Raw genomic sequence first — 25,529 nt, forward strand, 5'->3', positions numbered from 1 at the left:
ATCCACCTTTCCTGTGGATTAGCTGTCAAGAGTAGGGAGTGAGTGGGAGTGAGTAGCATTGCTCTCCCTGACCGATAGGCTACACTAAAACTTGTCTGAGCGTAAAGCCCAACCTAATGTGCAACAAAATGCCATTGCCCAGCTGGAAATAACGGGAGCAGCTCTTTCATTTTGGAGGCATTGACCTTGCTGGCACTGCCACAGTGTGTCACTGGTGACAGCCTGGCCTTGCATCAGGCAGCTGCTGCGTCTGCTCCAAAGCATCGCTCCCGAAGCCAATGTGAAGTTCCTTGAAATTAGCCAAAATGACTGAAAAATGTGTGAAATGTAACAATAATTAGATTTTGCAAACTGTCGTACTTTATTTTTTTATTTTATTTTTTTTTAGGAACATGAGGGAATGACCTAAAAATTATAATGTGGCTTCTAGAAGGATAAGAGAAAAATTAATTTACGGGGAAGCAATTGGATGGGAACGTGGGTTAAGTGCCTGGCTCTGCCACTGGCTTCTTTCACAACCATGGCCAACATCCATATTTCTTTCTCCCTCCAACCTTCGCGTCTCTCCTGCCCCCGTACACCATCTGTAAAACAGCTCCCATCTGCAAAGTATTTCCATTGTTTGTCTTGAGAGCTTGATGGCTTTTGACTATGTGCAGCGCATTGCACAATGGCCTCTGGATGCTATTTTATAAACAGCAAATATAAATAGAAGACTTTTAGGGAAACTAATAAAAAACTTTAGGAATAATCTGTTTAAAGTGAATTTGAAAGTGAAAATCTGATGTGCAGATGCAGTGCTGGGATATCTTTAAGGCAGGCTAGCCAAGAAAATGGGCCTTGTTTATTTTCCTATGTGATAAGTTAAATAGGAAAAATGTTTTTATAATTTTTTTTTTCCAGAAATTAAAAAATCAGATGGAGCAGCCAAAGGAATGAGTGAAGTCAGATCAAAGATGATAAATTGAGTCTGATGAGATGAAGAGTTTACCTATTTCAAATGCCCAACTTAAAAAGTCCAATTTTATAGAAAATTCTTTCTTTAAAAAAAAGCGAGGAAAGAAAAAAAAAAAAAAAAGAAGAGAGAAATGAAAAGAAAAACATGCCATAGTCAATAAGTTGTGAAAAACTGTGGAGACTGGCACTTTCAAATGCTTGGCAGGTTATTAAGCCAATTTTTATTTAGTCCACTATAACTGTTGGAGGGTCTGTGATTCCCAACTGTTTCACATCAGAGAATGAAAACAACTATAGCCCAGCCAAGACCACATTGGTGACTGCCAGCCCCTTTATGTGCCAAACATGAAAGCAACAAGTCCAGATGCTTTGATCCCAGCATTTTTGGATTTAGCCCAGAATGTTTTTAACTCATGTTAGGACAACATACATTATAACTGGAAATCAATCAATAGCACTGTGACCTTCAAACGCAGTAAATGTTTGGAGTTAGTTTCTGAGCATGTAATCTAAATTGGGGATTGGAAGTTGGAACAGATCCTAACCTAACAGAAAAAAAATGTATAGTTTTAAAATCTGGAGTTGCAAGGAAGCAACAAATGAAGGTTTAATTATCTAGAGAAAGAGTATTAGGCGTTAGAGATGCATCTGATGTGGAGGGCTGCAAAAGCCCAAGGAGCAAAGCAACCCCCCATCCATCCCAGCATAAAGCGGAAACAATAAATGGTACAATATGGTGGAAAGACATCAGGAGCAGCCCTATCCCATTCTGGGCTGGAGATCCTGAGACCATTTCAGAGGTGAAACAGTCCTGAGTTGGTGCCATATCAAATGCCTGGTTGGAACCCATTGGCATCTGCCTTCAGCAAAGCCATGGTTGGCCTCCACTCCCTGCTGTCAGTGGGCAGGGTGGTACTTGAGGGGAGGAGATGCCCAGGGAGAGCAGGCAGGGAAAACACATCCACGCGTCCTTGGGAAACTCTACACCTGGTGTCTGCACCTTGGCCATGTCACATGAGGTCCTGAGTCACTGTGCGGTGCTGTGGTACTGCTTTGGAAAATGTTGTAGCACAAAAACAAACAAACAAACAAACAAACAAACAAAAACTACTTTATTGCAAATATAGGTGTATCATAGATTAAACTTTAGGTAGGCCTATAGACTGACACTGTGATCCCTTTCACCTTTACACTGCTGCAGAGTCAGTAACACCTGATTTGCACTGACTGAAATCACATCAAGTCCTCACCTCTAAAGGGGTGAAGTGGCTCTAGAAGTAATTAAAATAATTTCATCTCTCTCTTTTTTCTTTTTTTTTTAGTATGATTTAATTGTATCGCCACTAAATACTAGTCTAGACACAGTCTTGTTAAAAGCTTTAAAAATCCCAGAGTAGTTTTGCCTATTAGTGACCATGAATGGCTGTTGGCATATTGTGGAATGAACTACACAAAAGCTCTTACAGTAACACTGCTAAGGTTACAAAGCCAGAAAGAACAGAAAAGAAGAAAGGAAGGCAGGCAGGGTGGAAGTGTGGAAGGAAGGAAGGGTGGAAGGAAGGAAAGATGGAAGGGTGGAAGGAAGGAAGGGAGAGAAAACAAAAAAAAAAGCTCTTTAGCTAGAAAAGCAAGTCCTTTCTAGCAAACAAGAGGCCCACGTGGACGAGATGGGAGGATACAACACATGAGAGACTCGGTAGGCCACAAATCACCGGCACTTGATTGCCTGTGCACAGCGGCGCAGTCGTGGTGTGCCGCAGCCAGCTGTGTGTACCGGAGGCCAGGAACGTTTGCCCTGTGAGGCCAGGCTGGCCTCCCAGCGGGGCACCCCGGGTGCCAGCATTGTTTGGGCCTCTATCGCCCCACCAGATCTCGCCCAGTTCCAGCTCCGTGCACACAAGCCACGGCATGGCCCTCAGTCAGGGCGGTGTGGGCTGTGGCCGGCGGGTGAAGTGCAGGGGGACAGGGTAGAACGAGAGAACAATGTGCTAATTGGCAAATAGATTGGCAAAGACAATAGACCAGCCCTGTATGCGACTTGATCGCAACGGGCCTCGATGCCAAGCAGGCCGTGGCTCTGGCTCTACCAGCAGCAGCCTTGGGGCCTGCAGGGGGCTGTTTGCAGGCTGGAAAACAAGGCCTGGTAGTGCTGGTGATACGTACCACAGCTGAACCCCTGCGGGGCAGTATAATGTGATGAGAGGAGGCTCCTGTTACACCTGGGAGAGAGGGGGAATGAGGAAATAGCAGCAGAAGCTGAGGAAACCCTTGGAGGAGAGACAGCAGCCCTCAGCCTAACATGTCACAAACCTGTTACTGGGAACCTGGGCCTCATGTTTACACTGGTGCTTCTCACAACTGTACATATTGCACAAGGCAACTTTTTGTTTGTCTTAGCTCAATAAAGGGTACATAAAGTCCTGTCTGGGTCCAGGAGACTCAGAGTTTGATTTTTTTTTTTTTTTTCTCATGGCAGTAGCTTTTCCCAGGAAAAGACTCAAAGGGGCTCTCATCAATGTGTACAAATACCTGAAGGGAAGGTGCAAAAAAGACAGAGCCAGGCTCTTTTCTGTATCCTTGGTGTTGAAGCACTGGCATATGTTGCCCAGAGAAGTTGTGAATGCCCCATCCCTGGAAGTGTTCAAGGCCAGGCTGGGTGGGGCTTTGGGCAGCCTGATCTAACGGAAGACAACCCTAACCATGGCAGGGGGGTTGGAGTCGGATGATCTTTAAGGTCCCTTCCAACCCAAACCGTTCTACGATTCTACTCTCCGTTTCTTTTCAATGGTGCCCAGTGACAGGACAAGAGGGAATGGGTTCAAACTGAAACACAAGAGGTTGTGGCTGAACATCAGGAAACACTTCTTTAGTATGCAGGTAACCAAGCTCAGGTACAGGATTCCCAGAGAGGTTGTGGAGTCTCCTTCCTTCGAGATCCTCAAAAGCCATCTAGACACAGTCCTAGGCAACATGCTGTGGGTGTCCTGGCTTGAGCAGAGGGGTTTGGACCAGAGGACCTCCAAAAGTCCCTTCCAACCTCAACTGTTTTGTGATTCAGGGTGCTGCATAAGGCATCACCACCCAGCAGTCAGCAGCACACCCACAGGCAGTAGATAACTGACAAGAAGAATCACCCTAAAATAATGTATTTGTTTGTTTGTTTGTTTCTCAGAAGAAACACTCAGAGCAGCAGCATGGTCACACCAGAACATGACGCTCACCAGCACTGTGCCCTGCCCAGTGCCCCGTGCTTGCAGGCCGAGCACCCACAGCTCCTCTGCCCTTTGTGCTATCAGGCTGGAGTGGCCTCCAACCATCCTCGCCATGGCTCTGCAGGTTGCCCGCAGGCCATCACGCCGCCAGCTTTTGGCCACTACCCCAACTAACAAGAAGGGTGCTGGTATATTGCGAATGTGCAGGTTGCTCTGTCTCGGCTTGCTTGAGCCCTGGTCAGAAAGGTGGCTGGCAGATAGCAGGCCGACCTGGAAGCATTTTTTGTGTCTGTCTGAGCTGATGACTTTCCTGTTTCATTTCCTCCTGTGTAATGTTATAGGGGACATATATGAGATATTCAGCGAGGACTGAACTGGGGAAGTCTGCAGGAGTGTTTAGTGGGAGGTCAGGAATTTTTAAGAGGTATTATTACAAGGCAGTGTGGTTTGGGTCATGTTTCTTGTAGACATCTTGTTAGGAAACTTTTTAAATAATAAATTATAATCTCTCTTTATATTGTACAAGCTTATTAAACTCAGTCTTTAATATAAACTTGCGTTTTGAAAATAGCATCAGATGAGCTAAGAAACTAAAAAAAAAAAAAAAAAGAGAGAGAAATAGAACATATGCTGGCCAGAATTGTAAAGACAGTAGCCACAGCACACCAGATTTTAATTAGCAGCTACCTGCAGTGTCAGCTGCCTGAGATGAAATGTTTTGATGTGCGTAAATGTTTCTATAAAACAGTTGAAGCTTTCTTAGATCCTGTATCATTTTTTCTGACCATCGTGGTTTTCCAGTATGGACATTTCACAGACCAAGACCTCAGGAAGATCTGAAGTCTTTTCTGTCTGTCTCTGTTTCTACAAGAGTAAAATGAGGATAATTATATTTATTTCCTATGAAAGTCTCTTAACTCTCCCAAAAAAACAACATTTATAGACTGGGTAGAAATAGTAGTTGAAGTAACAATAGTGGAAGGTATTATCTTACCTTAAGTCCTGCTAACACGTTCATTAGGAGAGTAATAATAGCGATACAGATTTCTTTATTGGAATAGTTCCACTGTGCAATCTTTTGTCAAAAACATCCTCGAGTCTAACTAGCACACAGTTTCAGAAACGTAGAGCAAACTATTTCTGTTCTTTCTCCCAAATGCCTCCTTCAAATGGCTGCATAATACAAACCACCACTGACTTCACCAGGGCACTTCCCAAATTCAGTCCCTGGAGGTGGTGTGGTGATCCAGGAACAGTCTCTATTGGGAATTCTTTGTGTCAGCAGCTCAGCTCTGCTTTGAATATAGGGCTCTTTGCTTTGGCATCACTCTTTCCCTTCAGGGTGGGCCGGGACTCCAGGGGATCATGGCAAAAAGCTGGAGTCACCAACATTACCTTGTGCCCTAGAAAGATGCATGTTGGAAAGGCCAGTCCTGGAGAGATTTCGGAGCAGGATGGGGATGCCTACCACCATGCTCTCTTCTCACTCGCCCATTGGACCTGGCCTTGTGGCACAAGTAAAGTGGAAAGACATTGGAATGCAGGGCTGATCCAGTCTGTGAGCACTTTCCAGGACTTTCACAGTAACGCCTTAGATGCAGAGGATGCACCGTGTCCTGCCCAGATTTACAGCCTGTGCACTCCAGCCTTGCCCAACACTGGCAGCAAGCTCCTAGTGAGGAGATAATTTCCCTGGGATTATTTACATAGACATAAATCGGGGAGCCCCTTTCCAATGTAAATAGTACCAAAGCGATTTGACCCTGGGTACTAATTTCCTTTCTTAATCCATAGACTAATAGAGCTTTCTTGTAAAGTGCGTGTTTTTCTCAAAGGTGCTTTTTATCAAGCGCTTGAAAGAGGTAGGTGGAATGATTGGTTGTGAAATGCCAGCCTCACAGTAAGGGTAAATGTGATTAAGGTAATTAAGTTGTAGGCCCTGTTACATATTAGAGATAGCTATAGATTTTTATTATCTGTTGTGTCAGGTTTAATTGGTGACTAGTAGTGTTTAGTCAGATCTGAAGATACACAAAGCATTTTAATGGGAAATCTGATCATACCTTGGGGCATTTTCTCTCCACAGCAAAGATTGCTTCTCTTCTCTGTCATATGGTACTTGTGTGTTCCTCAGCACCACAGTAGCCCTTGACTAAAAAATTACCTTCAGTAGTTATTAGAAGGTGTTAGAAAGTCTAGGACGAACAGGCAGCATTAGCAGGGCACTACATAGGGTATCTAGAAACTAGGGTTTTATTTTCTGCTTTGCTTCTTTTTTTTTTTGTTTTTCTTTTCTTTTTTTTACCTTCTTTTGAACTGATGGTCGTTTCTGCTTGTTTTGACTACAAATTCTTCAAGGCAAGAAGAATTACACTATGGCTGTACAGAGCTGAGCATATTGGCTCCAGTCTTATTTTGGGCCTGTTGGTCTTCCTATAATGAAAGTAATAACTACACGATATTACCAGAGTTTGGGGATTTTTTCTTTTTATTTAAAAGTGAGGCCCAGATCCAGGCTTAGAACAAGAATTTCTGGCCCAGTCAAAGTTCAGAGAAGGGGAATGGAAATTGGCAGATCAGTTAATTGATCATAAACCAGGCAAAATACACTGACCAACGCTTGTACCCTTGCTTTCGAACCACATCAAAATCTGCTCCTTCCAGTGATGTGCTACATGGGTACCTTGTATTAACCGAGGGGGAGCATCCCTACTGCTGAACCACACAGCTCATCAGCTCCGAATAACATGCTAGATTTATCCTCTGCAAATTCTCATCCACATGTATAGATCCAGTCCAATGTTGTTAAGCTTGTGAAATCTGATGGTCTCACAGCACGAGGTAGTTTAGCTGCTGCTATGTAAGATTCCCATCTATGTTAGGGTTTATTGAAAACGTTATGTCCCATCTGTTTCTAGATGCTCCTTTCATGTTCTTCATCTCTTTAGGCTCTCTTTTCCAAAGGGTTTGCTTGATCCATGTGGAGTTAATAAGCGATTTTGGTGTGTGAGTATATGCATAAGGACCAAGATGTCTTGTTTCATAAAAGTCTGTCATTGATTTATTCCTCCTTCTGCTGTGTTGCTTCCTGTTCATTTCTCCTCTCACTTTCAGAGCGAAGGACGCTGTTTACATTAAGGATGTTTCTTGTGTTTACAGATGGGGCAGCATTTGTAAATGATTCTGAAGAGTTGTTGTTTCGAAGGAGTCTCTCCAGGCTTTGAAGAAGGAGTCTCCCCACATTAGTGGTTTGTGCTCACTGTCTGTTTTAAACTTATTTTACATGTCCTAGAAACGTGATAGGGGGACTGGTCAGTTCCTGTCACCTTTAGTATCACCACTGTCTTCTGAAGGTTGGCAGCCAGGACGCACGTGGACATCGGTGTTAGCACTGTTTGTCTGCCTGTGCAATCTTACTCTCTTCTCATCGTGCATAATTGATTGTGACATGCAATCACAAGGTTTTGTTTCAGAAAATCGTCTTTCCACCTCCTCTCTCTCTCCCATTGTGTGACGAGGCAGCTATGCCATAACTAGGAATACCGGAGTTTTATAATAACTCTACTATGCCTTTCTGAAAAAAAATAAAAAAATAAAAAAGGCAAAAACAAGGTGGTCTTGTGTTTTATCAGTGAATGTACCTAGCCTTTTGAATCCTACTATAAAAACACATTTTTTGTTTTGGACATTTTTCAGTTTAATTAAAATGAAAGTCTAAAAATAGAGTAGATCAGCCAGAGGAATGGCTCATTGTAGAGGTCCATCTACCACTCATGGTGGATTTTTTGCTCCTCTTGATGTCTGAGCCATAGAGGCACACTGGAGATAAATACCTTTATCAGCCAGATGTGCATGCACTTGCTGTCACGGAAGAGTGGATACCAATTTGAATCAACCTCCATCCTTTTTTTCCTGGGACGTGGGAGGATATATATTTTCCCTAGCGTCATGACATAGTTTTTGCATAGCCTAAAATAAAAAGCACATGTTGCATAAAGGCGAAGTGCACCGATATCTAAGCTATCAAAGAGGCTGAGTGACCAAGCCAAATATCTTTGGCAAAATGAGGCTGGAATTCAAAGCCAAGCACTGCCTTTAGAAAAAATAAAAAAAAAAAAAAAGGCAAAAATTCATTGTTGTTGTTTGCAGAAGTTTTTTATAAAAGTCACTGTATCTCAGCAGGCAACACTAACCTGGCAGTTTGCTGAGCCAGCAAGACTTGAAAACACAAGTGGCAGCCAGCGGAAAGGAGCTGATGGCTTTTGGAAAATCTTGCCTACGTGGGAGCATTTCTATCTCTTCAGAGAGAGGTTTAAAGAGCGGCTACAAGTCAAGCGTTCGGCTCCTAGTTACAGAATGTCTTCATTTAAATTGCACTGGATGCATTTTCTTGGAAGAGATGTAACACTGAGGTCTTAACCTCCTGGTTAAGGGATTTATTTATTTTTTAATCCAATTTTGCATTTCATGATGTCCCAGTGCTCTTAGTAAATTGCTGCCAATTATACTCAGTCAAATCTTGGGGGAGCTTTTTTGTTTGTTTGTTTTTAACCAGTTCTTACCCAAACTAAATTATCCTGGGAGAAACTTAACATAGCAACAATTTAAGTCTAAACCAGCATATTGGAGAAGGTTTAAAACACGCACTGCACTTGCTGGAGCTTCTCAGGCTTATGAGGGCAATGGAAAGTAACCAAAATCACTGAACAGATATTTGAAACCTCACTTTTGGCAAAAGAACACCCCGTCCTGTAAGTGGAGGTATGTGTGGAGAGACTGTTACAACCTGAAGCATGGAGACGGAACAGGGTTTCTGTTTAGAAAAGAATTTTGAATTATACACAGAAACCTTCATACTGTATTGGTTTAGTATGTGTAATTCCAATTTTAAACATAAACTATGAGCCAAGTTATAGATAGAGCTGCTGGTGCTGAAATGTTGTACTCAGAGAGGTCTGAAAGAAACTGATACTTCTGTGATAATGCAGATTTGGATACTTGAGTATTCTTTCCATTTATGTTTTTACTATGCTCCATTACTAGTAAAATATGCAAGTGTCATTCCAGTTTTACAGTTTTTGAAGAACTTCTTGAGCATTGTAGGAATCTTTTGGCAGGAAAAGTGCATCTTTCACAGGAAATTCTGTAACTATCAAGATAAGTCTTAAAAATATTTTCTTTTTCAAAGAAACATGAATCAAGCATTGCTCTGCAAACTGACACTCAAGATGAAGCAATGACTGAGCTTCCTGAAAGCCAATGGAAGAGGCTACAACTCTTTAATTTCTCTGTTATCTGGGTGCATTTCAAAAAGGTATTTTAATGAATTTGTATTCTTGGAAAAAACATTTTCTGTGTCAACACTCAGGGCTGATGTTGCCAAAAAGCCCGTGATCCTCCTGGGGAAAGTGGCAATCCTGATGTGGAGATGTGCCCGACAGAAACGAGCTGTTATCCCCCCTTCGGTCTGGCAGCAGCTACCTGAGAGTTACCAAATTTTGGTGTTCAGTTACTGCTGCAATTGATTTGACCAGGCAGTCTTTTAGCAACTCGGTATTTAAACTCTTCAATCATCTATGCTCTGAATTTTAATGTTATGCCTATGAACACCTCTGATGCAAAGCACAGCAATCGTCTGAAGAGAAAGTTGGGTTCTCTCAGGGCCGTTATGGGACATATTATCTTTCAAAGGAAGGGGACCATTTACATCTTTAAAAAATTAATTCAAGATCAGAAGCAATGACTTCCACTATTATTTTTCTTTTAAGGTTTCAGCATTCTGAACCATCTGATCTCACCTAATAATGCTGTAGCACGTCAACTGATCACTGCTCGTCTTTGTTCCTTGGGAGGCTCCACCGAGGTGTTAAGCTCTATTTGCTTTGGGTAAGATGCCATGCTATGCCTATATTGTTTTGTGGGGGACAATTTTCTGATGTTTGATTGCTTTGGGTAAGACATTTTTGGTGAATCATTATACCGAAATGCAAAGAAGGTAACTTGAGAAAGATGCTTATGTTTCTGTAGCACTTTGCAGCAGATGTCTCCTATTTACTGCTTTATTTTATTGCTTAATGACTGAATCTCAAGTAATTGAACAATTTGACAGATATTTATTTGTAAAACGTGATTCATTTAGTCAGACATTGTGAAACAGTTTCATGCCAGTTCTAGAGATCTTGGTAGAACTTTCTAAAGATGCAAACATTCAAGTAAATTGCTCATGTCAATAGCACATCCACTTTTTACTGTTCTTTACTGCACACAAATATTTGAGTTGACAAAAAAGCGCTGGTGAACAGACTACAGGGACTTCTGAACTTTAATCAACCACAAGCACTGGCAGGGTTCAGAAGTAATTTCCTAACTATGAATCACCTGCAGACAATGAATCACATACTGGAGAAGATTGCCAAATAAAACAAGCCATCATGTATAGCTTGCATTGACTGGACTATGGAAAGGCCTTTGATTCACCTAGCTGAAAGAGAAGCTGTGATGAAAGCTCTGAAATAAAGGCATAAAAGAATGTAGGAATCCCAAACCACATCTGCTAGCAGTGAATGGCGACATTTAAGTTCGACAAGGAAGATAAAAGAAAACTAGACTAAGCAAAATATCAGGCAAGGAGACACTATCTTACTGGAAAAGAGTTGCCTGGAGAAGAACTTCACAAAGCATTTCTGGGAAGAAGACCTTAGCTTAACTTCAAACATATGTGCGAGCTCAGATTTCGACTCTGATGGAGCAGTTGTCTTTTCTGAAATGGCCAATGATCTCCCAGTGATTTTTAGGGGAACTGAAATGTGGGGATTGCAGGGAAGACAAATGGTAGGCGAAGGCTGAGAAGGGAAGGCGGTCTCCCGGCGGTCAGCCTAGTGCTCACTGGGGTGAACAGAAAGCTTTTCCAGTGATTTCATAGGCCTCTATGACGGTCATAAAAAGAAAACTCCTTCTGCTGAAGAAGAGGTGTTAGATTTCTGTCTGTAACGAAACGGGGCCAAGAGTTTTGGTGCTAACAAAAAAAAGGACCAGATCTTGTATAATGTTTTTCAGAGACAAAGATGAATAAAGAAATCGGAGAAGAAACCAAAAACTTCCTGGAGGCTGTAAAGAATTGTACATAAGAGTAAGTCCTACCACAAGGAAAAGAAATAGAAGAAGGAATAAAATTTACTTTTTTAATATTTTATTTCTTATGAGAGGTATTTGGCTGTGTTTTCCTAAATAGTGAGACAATAGCTGGTAAAGAAATGACAGTGGAAGGAAAAAAAAAAAAAAAAAAGCCCTGCAATTATCTAGACTTTGATGATTCCCTCTGTTTGTGCCAGTATTCAATAAACCCTCAAATTGCATGCTGTAGCAGGAGAGTGAATTTACTGCAGCCAAAATCATATGAGTGCAATGAATCAAGACAGCCTTTCCGCACTGCTCAGGTCTGGCTCGTGTATAATGCTCCACATACGGACCTACACTCTGCTTCTTCTACTTGGCATAACTGAAAAGAAAGGCAAAGCAGAATTTCCAGGTCGGTATAGTAGCTACCAGCTAATTGAGCAAAACTTGCTGCCGGTCGCTGGCAGCATCACGGGGAGATCACCTCTGGTATCTGCCCAGCAAGATGGGCAGGCAGAAGTGTCTCAGCTCCTGCCTGTTTCTTGGCTTCTCAAAGGGGCAGTGAATAGGAAAAAATCTGAATTTGCTCCCCGATACCAGCCAAACAAGGAGCTGGCATAGCCCAGAGCTTGTGTACTCAGCTGTAAAGAGTCCTGATAACAGTTAGAAATCCTCCTGCCGGGGAATTTGTAATTGCCCAGGGCCACTTCAGTTGGCAACTGGCTCTTTTCCGTAATTTGTTTTGAAAAAAGCCGGTTCTGACCTGCAGGAGGGAACGCGAGCAGTTCCCCCGAACAGCCACGAGAGAGCAGCCGGCAATTAGGGCTGGGAAGGCTTTGCACTGCTCTGCAAAGAAAAATAAACCACGGACAACGTTAAGAGAAACCCATCACAGGATTCCCTCCTCGCATTACTCTCCTTAAACCAAATTGCACTTAGGCATGCGAGCCACTGTTAGCTGAACCCTCGCTACTTATTTTGAGTCGCAGTTTGCTCTGAGGTTCAGCTACGGACTGGCACATTGGGGCAGTTGCTGTAAAATACTGCCCTGGTGCAGAGGAAGGGAGAGGTTGCCCCTGGCCTTACAGTATTCTTGGTCAAAGCCAGAGGCTGCCTAATGGCTGCTGGCAACGTCGACAGCCGTTTAGCCGCGGCTAGCTCTTTACCTAAGTTGTCCATTTTCCTGCGTGCCGAATAATACTCAGGCATCAGATGATCAAAGAGCCTGCCCGTGAAATGCAGCTGAAAGAAGTTTTCCACACTATATTTCTCACATGTTAGATGCGTTGATACGGACAAGAAATGCTGCGCGTACAAGCAGGGCTCTGGGGGAGGCAGGACGAGCCCGGTGTCCTTCACCCTCCGCCGTCCCCACGGGGCACATTTCTGGGCTCACACACGAACATTCACAGCACTCGCAGCAGAAGCTAAAGCCTCGGTGAAGGTTTTACCTTCACACGCTTGTTTTTGAAGAGCTTATGCCAGTTTTACTGTAAGGGCTGGGGTGAGCTATGAAAAGAAGACACACATTTAATAAGTAATGGAAAATCATTTACATAAAGGTTTCGTGTTCCTGGACAGTGCTTTCGAACGTGCCAGATAGTATTAAAAAAATGCCGAAATCTCTGCCCCTAAACCTCAGATCACATATGAATCATGTAGTTCATGAGGCACATGTTTGCTTGTGTGGTCAGTGGGGAACATATTTTTGCAGCCATGTCAGCTCGGCTCTCGGGCTGCAGCGCGGGTCCGAGGCAGCGTGCCCGGCCGAGCGCCGTGATCCCCGCCGGCCCCTTGGGGATGCTCGGTGCCGTCCCGCGGGCACTGCCAGGGCTGTTCTGATCTTACACACCTCTACAAACGTGCTCCAGCTGTGCTGCAGAGAAGCAGGGGTTGGTGTCCCGCCCGGAGGGCAGGCAGCTGTCCTTCCCTTGGTGGAGAAAGCTTGTTGCTCCTGCGTCTGGATTTTGGAAAGCTTTTGGTCTGGAGGGCAGGGAGAAGGTACCTGCGGCTGGAGGATCTGTAAAGAGGATAGGGTGCTTTTCCTCACGTCCTCAAAGTCACCAGGTCACGAGTGAGGAGCTTTTGGCAGCATCAGCCCTGCTCCCAGGTACCGTCGAGTTGGAGCTTTTCAACAGGAATAAAAAAGATTTTAAAAACAACAAAGTAATTAAACACTGATACAGCCCTTTTTTTTGTATTTGGCTGCCTGTTGCAGAGACGCTCTGGCTCCAGCGATTCAAGCAGTTTCCTATTTCTTGACTTCAAAACCAAACAACAACAACAAAAGCTCTGCCATGCGCTTGCCTGAGCCGGCCCCGGTGCACGGGCGCAGGAGCAGGGCCTTTAACCAGGGCTAAAGTGAAGGCATCCCCCTGCTCCCAGCGTTAACCGCAGCCGCTGTAGCTGCTGCCGACCTTGGGTGAGCAACAAACGGTGTCTCCCACTCCGTATTAATGTGAGTCTATAAAATCAGGCAGGAGTGGAAAACAGCAAAATGTGCAAAGCCGTGTTTGAAACCACGTCAAGTCCAGGAGTATTTTCAATCCTGCCTTTGGGAGAGTCAGCCCCTAATTCAGCCGTTACGTCCTTTACCGTGCGGAGCAGGACCGCTAATTAGGTCTGTGCTTACATGTTAGAGAAAGGATAAGAAAACAAAATCTTGCTTAATCCAAAGGGTTTAAGTTAATGTAAATATATTCAACTGGTGGAGATCAGACGGTTGGTTCAATACCGGCTGCCAAAAAACATACCAGAAGGTGCTGTGAAGGACTTCCATAGTGTTTACTGGGGAAGGGAAAAAATCTCCAAGTGAAGTACATAATGAGTCTACTTCTTTAAATACATTTGGGTTTTACTGAAGAACAATAACAAACACCGTGCGACGATGCCTCTGGGAAAGCGGCGCCACGCAGCCAGCGCTCGAGACGAGTTTTTCACAAGGTTTCTTGCTCCGTCCATTCGATCGTCCTAAAATGTTTTCAGAAGTTAAAATTCTTCCTTCTGATATATCTTGTATCCAGTAAATGCTGTTTATATCAACGGCAAACAAATCTTAACTGAATCTATACAACTAATGTCTAAGTTCAGAGAACAAAAATAATCATTCCAAAACGTGTTTAAGGTGAAATCAAGATAGGATTGCAAAACTCTGGTGGAAAACATATCTCGGTGGTGTGGGCTGACAGTCAGGCTGCTAAAGACACCTTCTGGATCTGTTTTAGGAATTGCTTATTAACCACTTCAATAATAAACAGAGAGATTAAGAGCATGTAATAAAAGAAAATCCTGTGAATATTTCTCTCAATATCCTCAAGCATGACACATTTATTTCATTCAAAAAAAAAAAAAAAAACTCTCTTGTTGACTCTGTAATGTGATTCAATGTTTACTTCAGTTAATGATTTTTAAGGATCTTTCATTGGCCTTTTAATGCTATAAATGCTATAAATGCAGCTGAGATTTGTGCAACATAAGGGTTCGGTTTGCTTTTTAAATGTAAACACTATCAAAGGAATTTAAATTATCATTTAATCTTTATCAGCTACTTTCTGGATGGCCATGCACACCAGAAGGGCTGTACAATAACGTAATAATGAAACGTTGCTACAGGCCTGACGCTGCAGAGCGAGTGATTTATTCCTGTATGTGGCTTCACTCCTGTGCTTCTGTATTAGCAGCAACAGCCCCAGAGGTAGGGGCTGATTTTGGAAGGTGCCGAGCAATAAATTACTGTCAGGGCTCTTACGGAGTAGACACTGACTTCTAAGTGGTTGCCAGTGCAACCCCTGAAGTGTGGGTTTAGCAGTAAATATGCCTATTTCAACTTCACTTCTGAGGGAAAAGTCCTGGCATATTTAATGTATGCTTAATTATATTTTAACCCTTTCTTTAAGTCACGTTAAACTGAGGACTCTGGCTGCTGAGGAGAGATTAACCAGAAAAGTGCTCACGTGTCACTTGGATAACTCACCCAACTCTGCAGAGACCAGGGGCTTAACAAGAAACAGTTGGTCCTTAAAAAGGTTTTCATTTCTGCTCTGAGCTAAAAATTACTTCTCACGTCTGAATTCTGAAGTGTATGAAGAAAATGCATGAGTAGCTAGTTCTTTCTTCAGACTTAAGAAAATAAGTTAGAGTGGGTCCTTGCAGTTTGCAGATACTTGTGCTTCCAGGATTGTTTTAAGATACAATTGTTAGGCATGTTTAAAAAAGAAAAAAAGATCTTTCAAGAGCTCATTTCCCAGAACATTACCAGCCAACAGCCTTTATGGGCTTACACCACAGAGCAATTGTTGACTAATACTATGTGCTTTGTAAAAAAAAAAAAAAGAAACAAACTGTTATATGTTTTTTGTTGAGATATATTTAGAGAGCTTTCTTATTGTTAAGAGCTTTAGGAACAATAATCAGCGGTATGTCATTCTGGTATTGTTAGCAAAGTCCTTTCTATTGAATTTTCAAGATGTTGTAAAGTGAGATTATGTGAGTAGCACCTCTGGACACTTTTTCCCATCATTGTGTTGGTATCAATCGCTGACTTCCACTGTTTCTCCTGGTATTAAATGAAAATGTTGTTTCCCACTACGCTGATTGGAGGCTTTATAATGCATGACATAACTGATAACCCTACTGAGATTATGCATTGTAGGATTCGAACTGCACGAGAAATTTGGACAACAAAGTAGGTGGCCACTCTGACTGGGAGACAGAGTTTAAAAGAAAACGTACTGGGATCATTGTTTCAGCTGAGATGAAGAAACTTTATAAACAGATAATTTGCAAGGCCAGTCCTTCAGGTTTCAGAGAAAATATTATTTTTATTTATTTAATTATTATTATTTTTTGCTGCGGGGAGAGTAGGGAGTTTATATTTTCCAGTGGCAAAGTGCTGCCCCTAGCCTCTCTCATCCCCGACAGAGCTGTGTTACAGCAGAAACCAACACCCTGCTGAGGCTCCTGACATTTTCCAAAGAGGAAATATTAAAAATTCAGTGGCAGAGTGGAGGAGGAGGAAGTTATGTTTTGGAACTAGCGGTGAGCTGAGAAAGCCAGATTTTTCGACTCCATAATAAAAAAGTGAAAATAATGAGAGGCTTTGAGCTAGCTTCTGTATTACACACACCACCAGTATCTGAGCAACGTAAAGACCAATATAGGGAGTTCCCTTATAGATGCTTTTGGCCTGTGCCATTTCCATTACACCATGTCAGGTTGTTTTGGTTTTGCACTCGTGCTTCAGAGGTTTTTTTTGGGGGGGGGGGGGGTGACTGAGCTGCTCCAATGCTGTTGTGCCATCCTGATGATTACCCACACATGCTTCTTCTCTCCCAGCACCGTGCCAAATTTAAGCTGCTTCAAGAGTTTTGTTGTTTTCTTTTGGTGTCGGTATTTGGACTGACACCAGTCCCTTGCTCCTGCACTCTTAGTTCTTCTCACAGTGAATTTCCTTCCAGCGTTGCTCCTTGCTAAGCTAACAGAGGGTGGCATAAGCACAGCTTGACTTTTGACTGACACAAGGGGGAAGGAGAGGTCACTACAGCTTTCCACCGTGTCCTTCCTTACAAGTAGCGAAGAAAAGCATGGTGAAAATCCAGTTACAAGTCCTGCTCCTCCATGTCAGCTTTTCACCCTGGTCTGTACGCTCAGAGGGGACAGGGACAAATTCCGACCTGATTCTGGCATTCCTCAGCTGACAGGCTGTCAGGTCCAAAAACTAGTTCTTGATCTCCCCTTCAGGGTTTTTATGGATGAGTGTAAAGCTGGAGTGAACTGCTCCATGCAGTGGTTAAGGTTTTAATAGCTCTTAAGTAATAAAAACAGCATAACGGCTTCCAAAAAGAGTACCAGGGAATCAAGTCTAAATGTAATAAAGGTCTTTACTTTGTTAGAGTGGATTGCGAAGGGTTTTGTGGCTTGTGGTTACGCAGAGCAGAGGTTCTGGGGATCCTTCAGAACGAATTTTTAATTGCACGGTTCCAAGTGACTGCAGCTGACCGGACTTCACATCTTTCATAGTCCCCTCCTGAGGAAGGGTCAGCACACCTCACGCTGCCGGTGCAGCCCACACAGACTTCATGTTGCTCCCAGAGTTGCAAAGATTATCCTCCTTTAAGGTATGAGTATGGCATGAGTACGTGCTTTTATTTACAGGCATGTCTGCTGTGTCTTCTTCTGAATATTTTACTTTCTTCCCAGTCTATTCAATAAATTGTAAGGAAGGAGCTCCAGTAGGACAAGTCTTCTAAATTTAGCATTGGACTACTGTCTTATTCAATTTTTAAAAATACTGAAGTTGTGAGGTTTTTTTTTTTAAGATCAATTTTTGCTGGGGAACAATGCACTGCTGTATGAGATCCTCGCTTTTTTGTTGCTGATGTTTTCCTCCTCCAGGAGAGAAGGACAAAGGCACGCCGTGTCCCCCTGGGGGCTGAGGGGACGCTGGGGAAGGAGCTGGCTACTGTTTGTCTGGTAAGAATCAGCCAAGAGACGATGGGGGCTAGAAAAGATCCGTGCTCAGTCTACAGGCAAATTAGCAAGCTGATTCAGCAGATGGGTGCTTAAAAGGCCTGGCAGCAACAGGAGAAAGATCTGGGTACAGTAAAACCCAGTTCCATAATTAGGAAGATCTGAATCATTAAAAGGTTTGCAAGAGTCACTTTTAAATGAAGATCATGAGCCTCTGCCCTCCAATGTTTCAGTTTCATGTTGATCAAAGACAATCTGAAATGGAGTCCATTGCTGGGCTTTTCACACAATTCGTGCTGGATTTCAGGGTTGAAAGCCTCAATATGCTTCAATTCATATCCAATTCATATCCACATCTCTTCTCTTTTCTTTCTTTTCCTTTTTTTTTTTTCCTTTTCTCCTGGGGGTTGTGATCACACCTGGGTATTCTCAAACCAGGCCCAGCTCCCGAGGGGACGCAGACACGGCAAGGTGGGGGCACAGTGCCTGGCCCCACGCTGCTCCCAGCAGGAATGGGGACAAGGAGCAGAGCCAAGGGGAAACCCCACACTAGTCCTGGTGCTGAGCGTTGTGTCCCAAAATTTACCTGTCGTGTGTGAGCCCCAGCTTGGCCGTGTGAGCTGCGAGTTGGGCCTTAGGCCCACCCTGAGCGCAGGTGCCTAAGGGCTTGTTTGGACCTGGGACCATGCGGCTGGCTGGCGGCTTACCACCCTGAGCTGTTTTATCCACCACTGCTAAAAGCTCTCACTCACTCGATTTAACCTTTTCCAGGTGATTTTTGAGCCTGGATTCCCACGTGGCGGCCTACAGGCCCGAGGGACAACCATGTCGGAGGAGTACCACAGTGCTGGCCTGGCCACGGGGCTGCTGTGCTGACTGACCACGTCCTGCTGCTGCACGCCTCAGCCCAATTAGCGCGGGGCTGCCCGGACCCTAATTGGGCCTGACACGTGCCTGTTTAAAGAGATTCCCCAGGAATTAAAGCGCTACTTCTATAGTTTGAGTTGGCTGGTGATGCGAAACATGACACGATTTTGAGAATTTTCTGCACTTACCATGAAACAAATATGCCACAGGTATCAAGCGGGCTTTGTTTTGGGGCTATAATCATATTACAAATTGAACATTTCCACATGTGCGTGCTGGCAAATGTACCCTCGGCTATCTCATATGTATCTGCCCCAAGGTACAGATGCTGGGGTCTTGACATAGCATAATATAGATCGAAATATATTTTCCAGATTGCCTTAGCACATGCTAATGAAAATAAGGAATAAAGGCCTGAAAGAAGCAGCTGTTTAAAATTTTCTTCAATCCCAGAAAATCAACTTCTTAATTACTGATAATTTAGCATCAAAATGACCACTAACCCATTTCTCCCACCAGGCCCTCCCGCGCTGGGAGGCCTGCTTCCAGACTCTCAGGCAAAACTTTTTCTTAGAAGTGTAGCATTTCATCACATTTCTTTAGCCTTTCTGGAATTAATTAGTATTAAAATACAGCAGGAAAAAGGAGGGTCCCTTCAGAAGGTGCCTTCTTGCAGACCCTCCAGTCAGACAAGCAGAGCAGATACTGCTGCAGCTCCTACCTACCCAGCTGGTTGCAGCAGAGTGCTTTTATATTTGCACAGCATCCGTCACAATAAAAGGTTCCAAAACCTTCCCTGAGTGGATTTATAGGCATAAATAGCTTCAATTGCCATTAAAACACAGTCACTCCTGGATTAAAAAAAAAAAAAAAAAAAAGAGCCTCTGCTTGTAGCATGCTGCGGCACAGGGCTCTGTGTTAGTCTGGTTTATGGTTGTACCCTGGGGCAGCCGGTCCCAAACAAAATCCAAGAGGCAGCTTTGGGGCAGCTTTGGGAAAAAGACTCCGGTCCTAAAAGACGTACCACAAGTTTCTGTCTGTGGGGCCTCTTTTCAAGGATTATTTGAATGTTATTCTGATTAAAATCTCAATTCTAGGAAAATAGAAAGCTTTGCTGAAAATTGTTCTCCTCTAGCAACAGATGAATCTAAGCTGGGGGGGGGGAGGAAAAGAAAAGACGATGAGGAATATAGCCTTTTTTTTTTTTTCTTAGTTTATGTTATTTGATGTTCTGCCCTTCTCCTGCTCCCCAGACTTTGTTAAGTGAATCTGAACTGTGTAGCTAAGCCTTTCCTAATGTTGGCACCCTTTTCTATATCGAAACAAAAGACGAATTAATAGTGCTAGTGGAAGCCACATACTAGGTATACTCAAAAACTTACACAGACTTTCAATAGGATGGGAAAAGGATGGTTTTGGCCAGGATTCAGAATACATTTTTCTTATAACCGGAGTCCTGGCAAGGTACGCGGTCTTTGACATGGAGAAAGGGTCTTCTGTTTGGAGCTGGATGGATTTGTTTTGTTTAAATCATTACTGGAAGCATCTTTAAACCAAAGTAGCTTTTCTGCACCACTCCGTGACTGACCAGCAAAACCGCAAATGAGACTTAATGTGGCTGGAAGGCAGCGCAGTGCGGGGAAAGGATCCAGGAGCTCGCAGCAATTCTGCGTGTGCCTGAAAAAGGGGGAGCTGACAGAAAGTTTTAAAGTTCAAGACATGCACGCAGCAACAGGCCAGGCTGAACCTCTGAGCAAAAGCAGCCTCTCAAATGTTTTTATAATAACTTCCCCTCCCATTACGCCGCAAATGTGGCTATTAACACAGCGAGGCAGCAGGGCTGACACAGGAGCAGAGACTCGGACCTGCAGTGCTAGCAAGGGTCTGGGCCAGGGTGAAATATTGATTAATCATCTTGTCATGCTGGTGCTTTGTTATACTCTGTAGATAGAAATTGAGGTGGTAATATGCTGCTCTGTCATGTAGTAAGTCTGCTGTATCACATGGGAATGATTTGTTGACTTATGGAAAACTACTACAGCGGGTTGAACAGTAGGATGATGCTGAAACAAGCTAAAGGTTTGTTTTCTAAAACTACTCCAATAATTCTTTTCTTTAAAAAATAGCACTGCAGCAGAAAGCCAGAAACTGTGGTCCTCAGTTAGCAATCTGCATCTGGACAAGTGCATTTCTCTGCGGGGAGGTTTAGGGAAGTTATGACAAAAACACAAAAACTGCCCAGTTTTCTTCATTTATTTGGGGGATGAGGTAGCTAATGGAGTCTGGGTCTGCTTTTCAGTTGTTCCTCTCTGTGAATAACAATGCTGCTGAGAAAAGGCAATGCAAGTCAAGGTCATGGTAAGGTATCTAAATGAAGTTGAAGGACCCCTAGAGATAAATCAGTCTCCTATTGTCGCAAGCTTTGTGTTTTCATTTCAAAGTATCTCACCAGCACTAGAGGACTGCAAGACAGTGTTACTGCTCTTTTCCTTACCACAAACTCATTTGTTTCTTGGTACATTGCAAAATATTTTTTACTGCCCTACAGAGATCGTAATAAATTAAGGGGAAAAAAATCCTTCACAAGTAAGTCTATGTGAATAATGGTCATACATCAAACCGATCAACGTGTTGGCTTTTTTCCTCCCCCTTCCTTGAAATCCTGGTGTTTTGACTGGCCCAAGTGGCCCTTCTCAACACGTTTCAAGCCCTCTGCTTGCCCCCCAAGTTCATCACACCCTGCATGCAGAGTCTGCAGCTTCCTCGTGGATTTGGAGAGTAGGTGCTAGCCCTGCACAACCACTGCCCCGGGGTCAACAGACCTGGGCACGCATAGGTTAAACCAGCCCTGTGGCTGGGCCAAACCAGGCCTTTCCTTGACAGTTATACGATGGGAGGCTGCTACTGTAACCCAGAACATTAAACCCAAGGGAAGCTGTCCCACCCTTTCTCCACCTCCAGAAAAACCCCTTTCATCTAGGGCAGGTGAGGGCAGAGCTGATAAGAACTGTCATTGCAGTGAATTAAAGGAGAAAACGATCTGGAAAGTTGTTTGCAGATAAAACTTGACTGATTAATCTATTTGTTCCCTTCATTTGGCAGTAACTTAAAACCAGGTTCCAGGGTGACTTTAACAGCATGAAAAATAATAGGCTATTTCTGCAATTATCTGCAGGTACCTGACCATTGGCTCAGGCCAATGAAGCGAGGACAATAACGTGCACACAGGCTTTTTTTTTTTTTTTTTCTTTTTCCCCAGGTATGTTTTAGGTGAAGACCACAGGCCCTGAGGTGACAGCCTGACACTGACCTGCGCACGATGCTCGGGAGGCTCAGGGCAGCCCATGCCCGTCCGTCTGTCCGTGCTGCAGTCAGCCCTGCCGACGTCCCCATTGCTACCAGCTGGTTATAAAACAAGTCAGACCACAGCTGGGCTGAAGGCAAGAACGACCTCTATGGTAGCCTGAAATGTCACTGAAGCACCTGATGAGCTCTGAGAACCTTTATTTATTGATCAGGTAAATGCAGTCATGCTGCTCGGAGAGGTGTCTGGCCAGCGGGACCTCCCCGTGCCTTTGAGCTGGAGACAAGGCCTCCATCTCTGAAAGCACATTTATCTTCACTGGAGCCAGGTTTAACTAAACCTCCCACAAAACATGGCCCCTAAACGTGCCTTTCTCCCTGAAAAGCGGCGCGTTTCTGTATGTGGTTACTGATACCCAGCATTGCTGGCTCACACCAGCTCGTTTGCATCTGGTGATAGCAATCCTTGGTCCTATTGCAAAAAAACCTCTACGGTGTGTCAGGTCTACTCTTCTGAGACACTTCAACTTGAAGGACGGCCGTGTGTGACTGGCAGGGACATCCTCAGGGCCCCCTTTGGAGCTGCCTCAGTCCCTCTCTCTTGACAGGAGGAGCAGGAAAATGTGCATTTCCTGGGCAAAAGGTGGCTCTTCCTGGACATGCCACCTCCCGCTGCTCTGCGTGTCCAGGAGGAGCAGGGCTTTGGACCTGACTGCAAAGGGAACACTCAGACTAAAACTTTTTTCCTTTTAGATAGACCCTAAAGGCTCATTTTATGCACTTGGAGGCCAATTTAGCTTCCTAATTATGGATTTTTATCATTCTGGCGAGTCAGTAACGTTTCGTGGTTACTCACCGCTCCCTAACGTCACCTCATGAGCAGGCAGGTGGGGGCCTCACCAGCTCGAGCTCAAGGCTCTACAAGAGCATCAGAAGATGACTTTCTACAAGCCCCTCCCATAAAATGAAGGAAATGTTTCTCTCAAGGCAGCATTTTGAAGCTTAAAGGGCTCATCTCAAGCCCGCTGGAGAGACCTGGGAGACAGAGGGGCTCTGAGAGACTCGGGGTCGGGCCTGCAGCCGCACGACCAAGTCCCAGGTGCTTCCCCTCGTGCTGTGGCTGCCCTCACGCTGTGGCCCCGCAGACATGCACAACAGCTCTCTTCACTCCCCAAACTGCAGATGAAAAATGAAAATTTTTGACCTGACCCAGACAAAAAGCAAGCAATAAGGAAAAGGATCCCTTCAGTTTTGTAGTCCTTTATTTTTTTTTTTTAAGTTGATCCTCCCATAGTAATGTACTGAAATGCGTAACAGTTACATTGTACAAAGCATTTAAAGAAAGTACCTCAACTTGCCGATTATTTCAAAATGAGATTATAAACAAAAGGAAAAATAAATCTGGTCCCTCACTAAAGGCCAAAAAAAACCCCAAAAATAACTGAATACCTTCCGTTATTTATTTATTTTTTTAAACATAAATTTGGAACACTTCATCTTACAAATAGGATTAACATGAACATAACATCACACAAGCTCGCAGACAACCAGCATAAAATATTGGGTACAGTTTTTAATCAGAAGAATCATGCTTTCATGAAGAAATTATAACTGTTTATACAATTGAATCAATTTACTGTATTACAAAAAAACTAAGTCGCATCTATTAGTTATTTAGTTCATTAAAAGGAAAAAAATAAAATAAAAGAGGAATGTAAGAAAATTTCAAACACTGTTTTGCACTCCCATATACACAGATCAGTTCACCTCACTTTTTTTTAAGTACATGGGTGCCTACATTGTAAAGCAGTGGGGGACTGGAGCAGTGCTGTTTGTTACAGGAACAGTGCTATTTTAATCAACAAACAATTGTTTGCCAACAAATAAATACATGGTACACACAACACAAAGAAGAAATTAGAGGGAAGGGGGAAAGGAAACAATACAACAAAATAGTGACATGATTGTCTAAAATTAAAATCTCATTACAATGATTTGAACTAGTGGTGCTGTCGATGGACGTGGTGCTTTCACGGAATTATCTGGATGATTTAGCTTCTTGGAGTAGTGAACATTCATAGTTTACAATATACACAAGCCTCTTATGTATTGTTACTCATAGTTCTTTTTTTTTCTTTTTTTTTGTGATTTTCCTTTTTTTTTAACAATGCAGTTGAGAAGGCAAAAGAATTACGGAGAGAACAAAATATTCCCTGTTACTTCTTTCTACATTTACGATGGATAGTGTGCATTTGATAGAACTATTTTCTTTCTTTGAAGGGCTAAAATGCATAAAGCTTTAATGAAGAGATTTGTACATAAAAGCAACTGTTCCCAATCCTGTGTCAAACTATCTTATACAAAAAGAAAATGAATTCAGTTACTACTTTAAAGGAGTGCCCATGTGTGTATCAATGCAGTCTTAACCCTTTTGCCCCTGCCCCTCAAAGCCGGGTGAACTGGAAGACACTTTTTCCCGGCCCCGGTTTACATAATCCACTGAAACCTTTTTTTTTTTTTTAAGTCGCATTGATCCTCCAGAAGTCAGCAGCTGCCTTTGCTGTGCAAAACAAAATATTGAGAATAAATAGTTTCTTTCTTTTTAAAATTATTCAGTTTAAGGTCACCAGACTTTAAATGAGTGACCCTGCAGATTTATAAGGCATTCTGCTCAGCAGTCTTTTAAACAGTCATATATGAAAGAGCCATGCTACTGGTTTGGACTTGGTCCCATTCTTGGTAAGACTTCACAATGTCATACGTGACTGATGGATTGGATGGCGCTGGATTCTGCAGCAGCTCTCGCCATACTGTGCCACATATTGGGAGAATTGTGGGATGCAGAATGAAGGGAGTCCTTGTCGGAGAGAGAGAGCATCATAGCATACGCCTGGACAGGGAAAAAAGAAAAAGAGGTCATGCTTCAAGTTATCTGAGGTTAAAACCATGCTACTTCTATGTGGCCCAGGCATCTTTTAGACCACAACTGTTCCTCTGAGCTTCATGAAAAAAATCCAAGTGCGTTAGGTTAAACCACTGTCAACCTTTTCACTGACACTTTTGACTCACTAATAGCAGTAATTATTTGTGCTTTCCTCTGGCTTCATGAAGCTCTGAAAAAACTTTGATAATAGGCAAGGTCCCAGAGTCTCATTTGCCTTCAGATTCTTGGCACAAGAGGCTTTGCTGTGACCTTCTCCATGGGCATATTCTGCAATTTTTAAAACAGGAATCTTTACAGGGGCTAAAAAGACACTTTTTAATTAATGTTTAAAATAATTCAAGAAATGCCACTTGGGCATCAGTCCAATTATTACTGTTTCTAAAACACACCATTGACCTGGATGTGATAACATCCAACAGACTTTAAAAAAGAAACACCAAAAAGCCAAACCAGCCAGAAGACCAAATCTCATCCTTGCAAGGCTGCAGCTAAACTGCACAGCATCCACGGGAGTGCACCGGCTGTCTGAAGGCACTGTGACAATTTCTTATCACAGCATTTCTGCGGCTGGCAGACAGGAACAAAACCAGCAAGGAAGGAAAAAAATCCACTGGTACTGGGACCAGAGCACCCCGTGATGTCTCTCTGTGTGGTAGAAGTGC

The 25,529-nt window shown here is 43.3% G+C and overlaps 1 protein-coding gene and 1 long non-coding RNA gene across 22 annotated transcripts in view; one reads left to right on the forward strand and one right to left on the reverse strand.

The window, feature by feature from the left end:
• Positions 1–9,635: 9,635 nt before the first annotated feature.
• LOC308200175 lies at positions 9,636–23,876 on the forward strand. Its single transcript, XR_013955311.1, has 2 exons — positions 9,636–10,055; positions 21,880–23,876. It is a non-coding gene; the product is annotated as an uncharacterized lncRNA (long non-coding RNA).
• The window catches only part of MECOM (MDS1 and EVI1 complex locus), a 319,792-nt gene continuing 317,434 nt past the window's right edge, over positions 23,172–25,529 (reverse strand). For all 21 annotated transcript variants that reach the window (XM_080605386.1, XM_080605375.1, XM_080605389.1 and 18 more), the window contains one exon: positions 23,172–24,813. In XM_080605386.1, coding sequence (XP_080461512.1) covers positions 24,679–24,813 — 135 coding nt within the window. In that variant the 3' untranslated portion in view covers positions 23,172–24,678. The remainder of the gene's footprint in view (positions 24,814–25,529) is intronic.

This window comes from Anser brachyrhynchus (assembly GCF_964034855.1).
Source record: "Anser brachyrhynchus genome assembly, chromosome: 9".
Taxonomy (NCBI): domain Eukaryota; kingdom Metazoa; phylum Chordata; class Aves; order Anseriformes; family Anatidae; genus Anser; species Anser brachyrhynchus.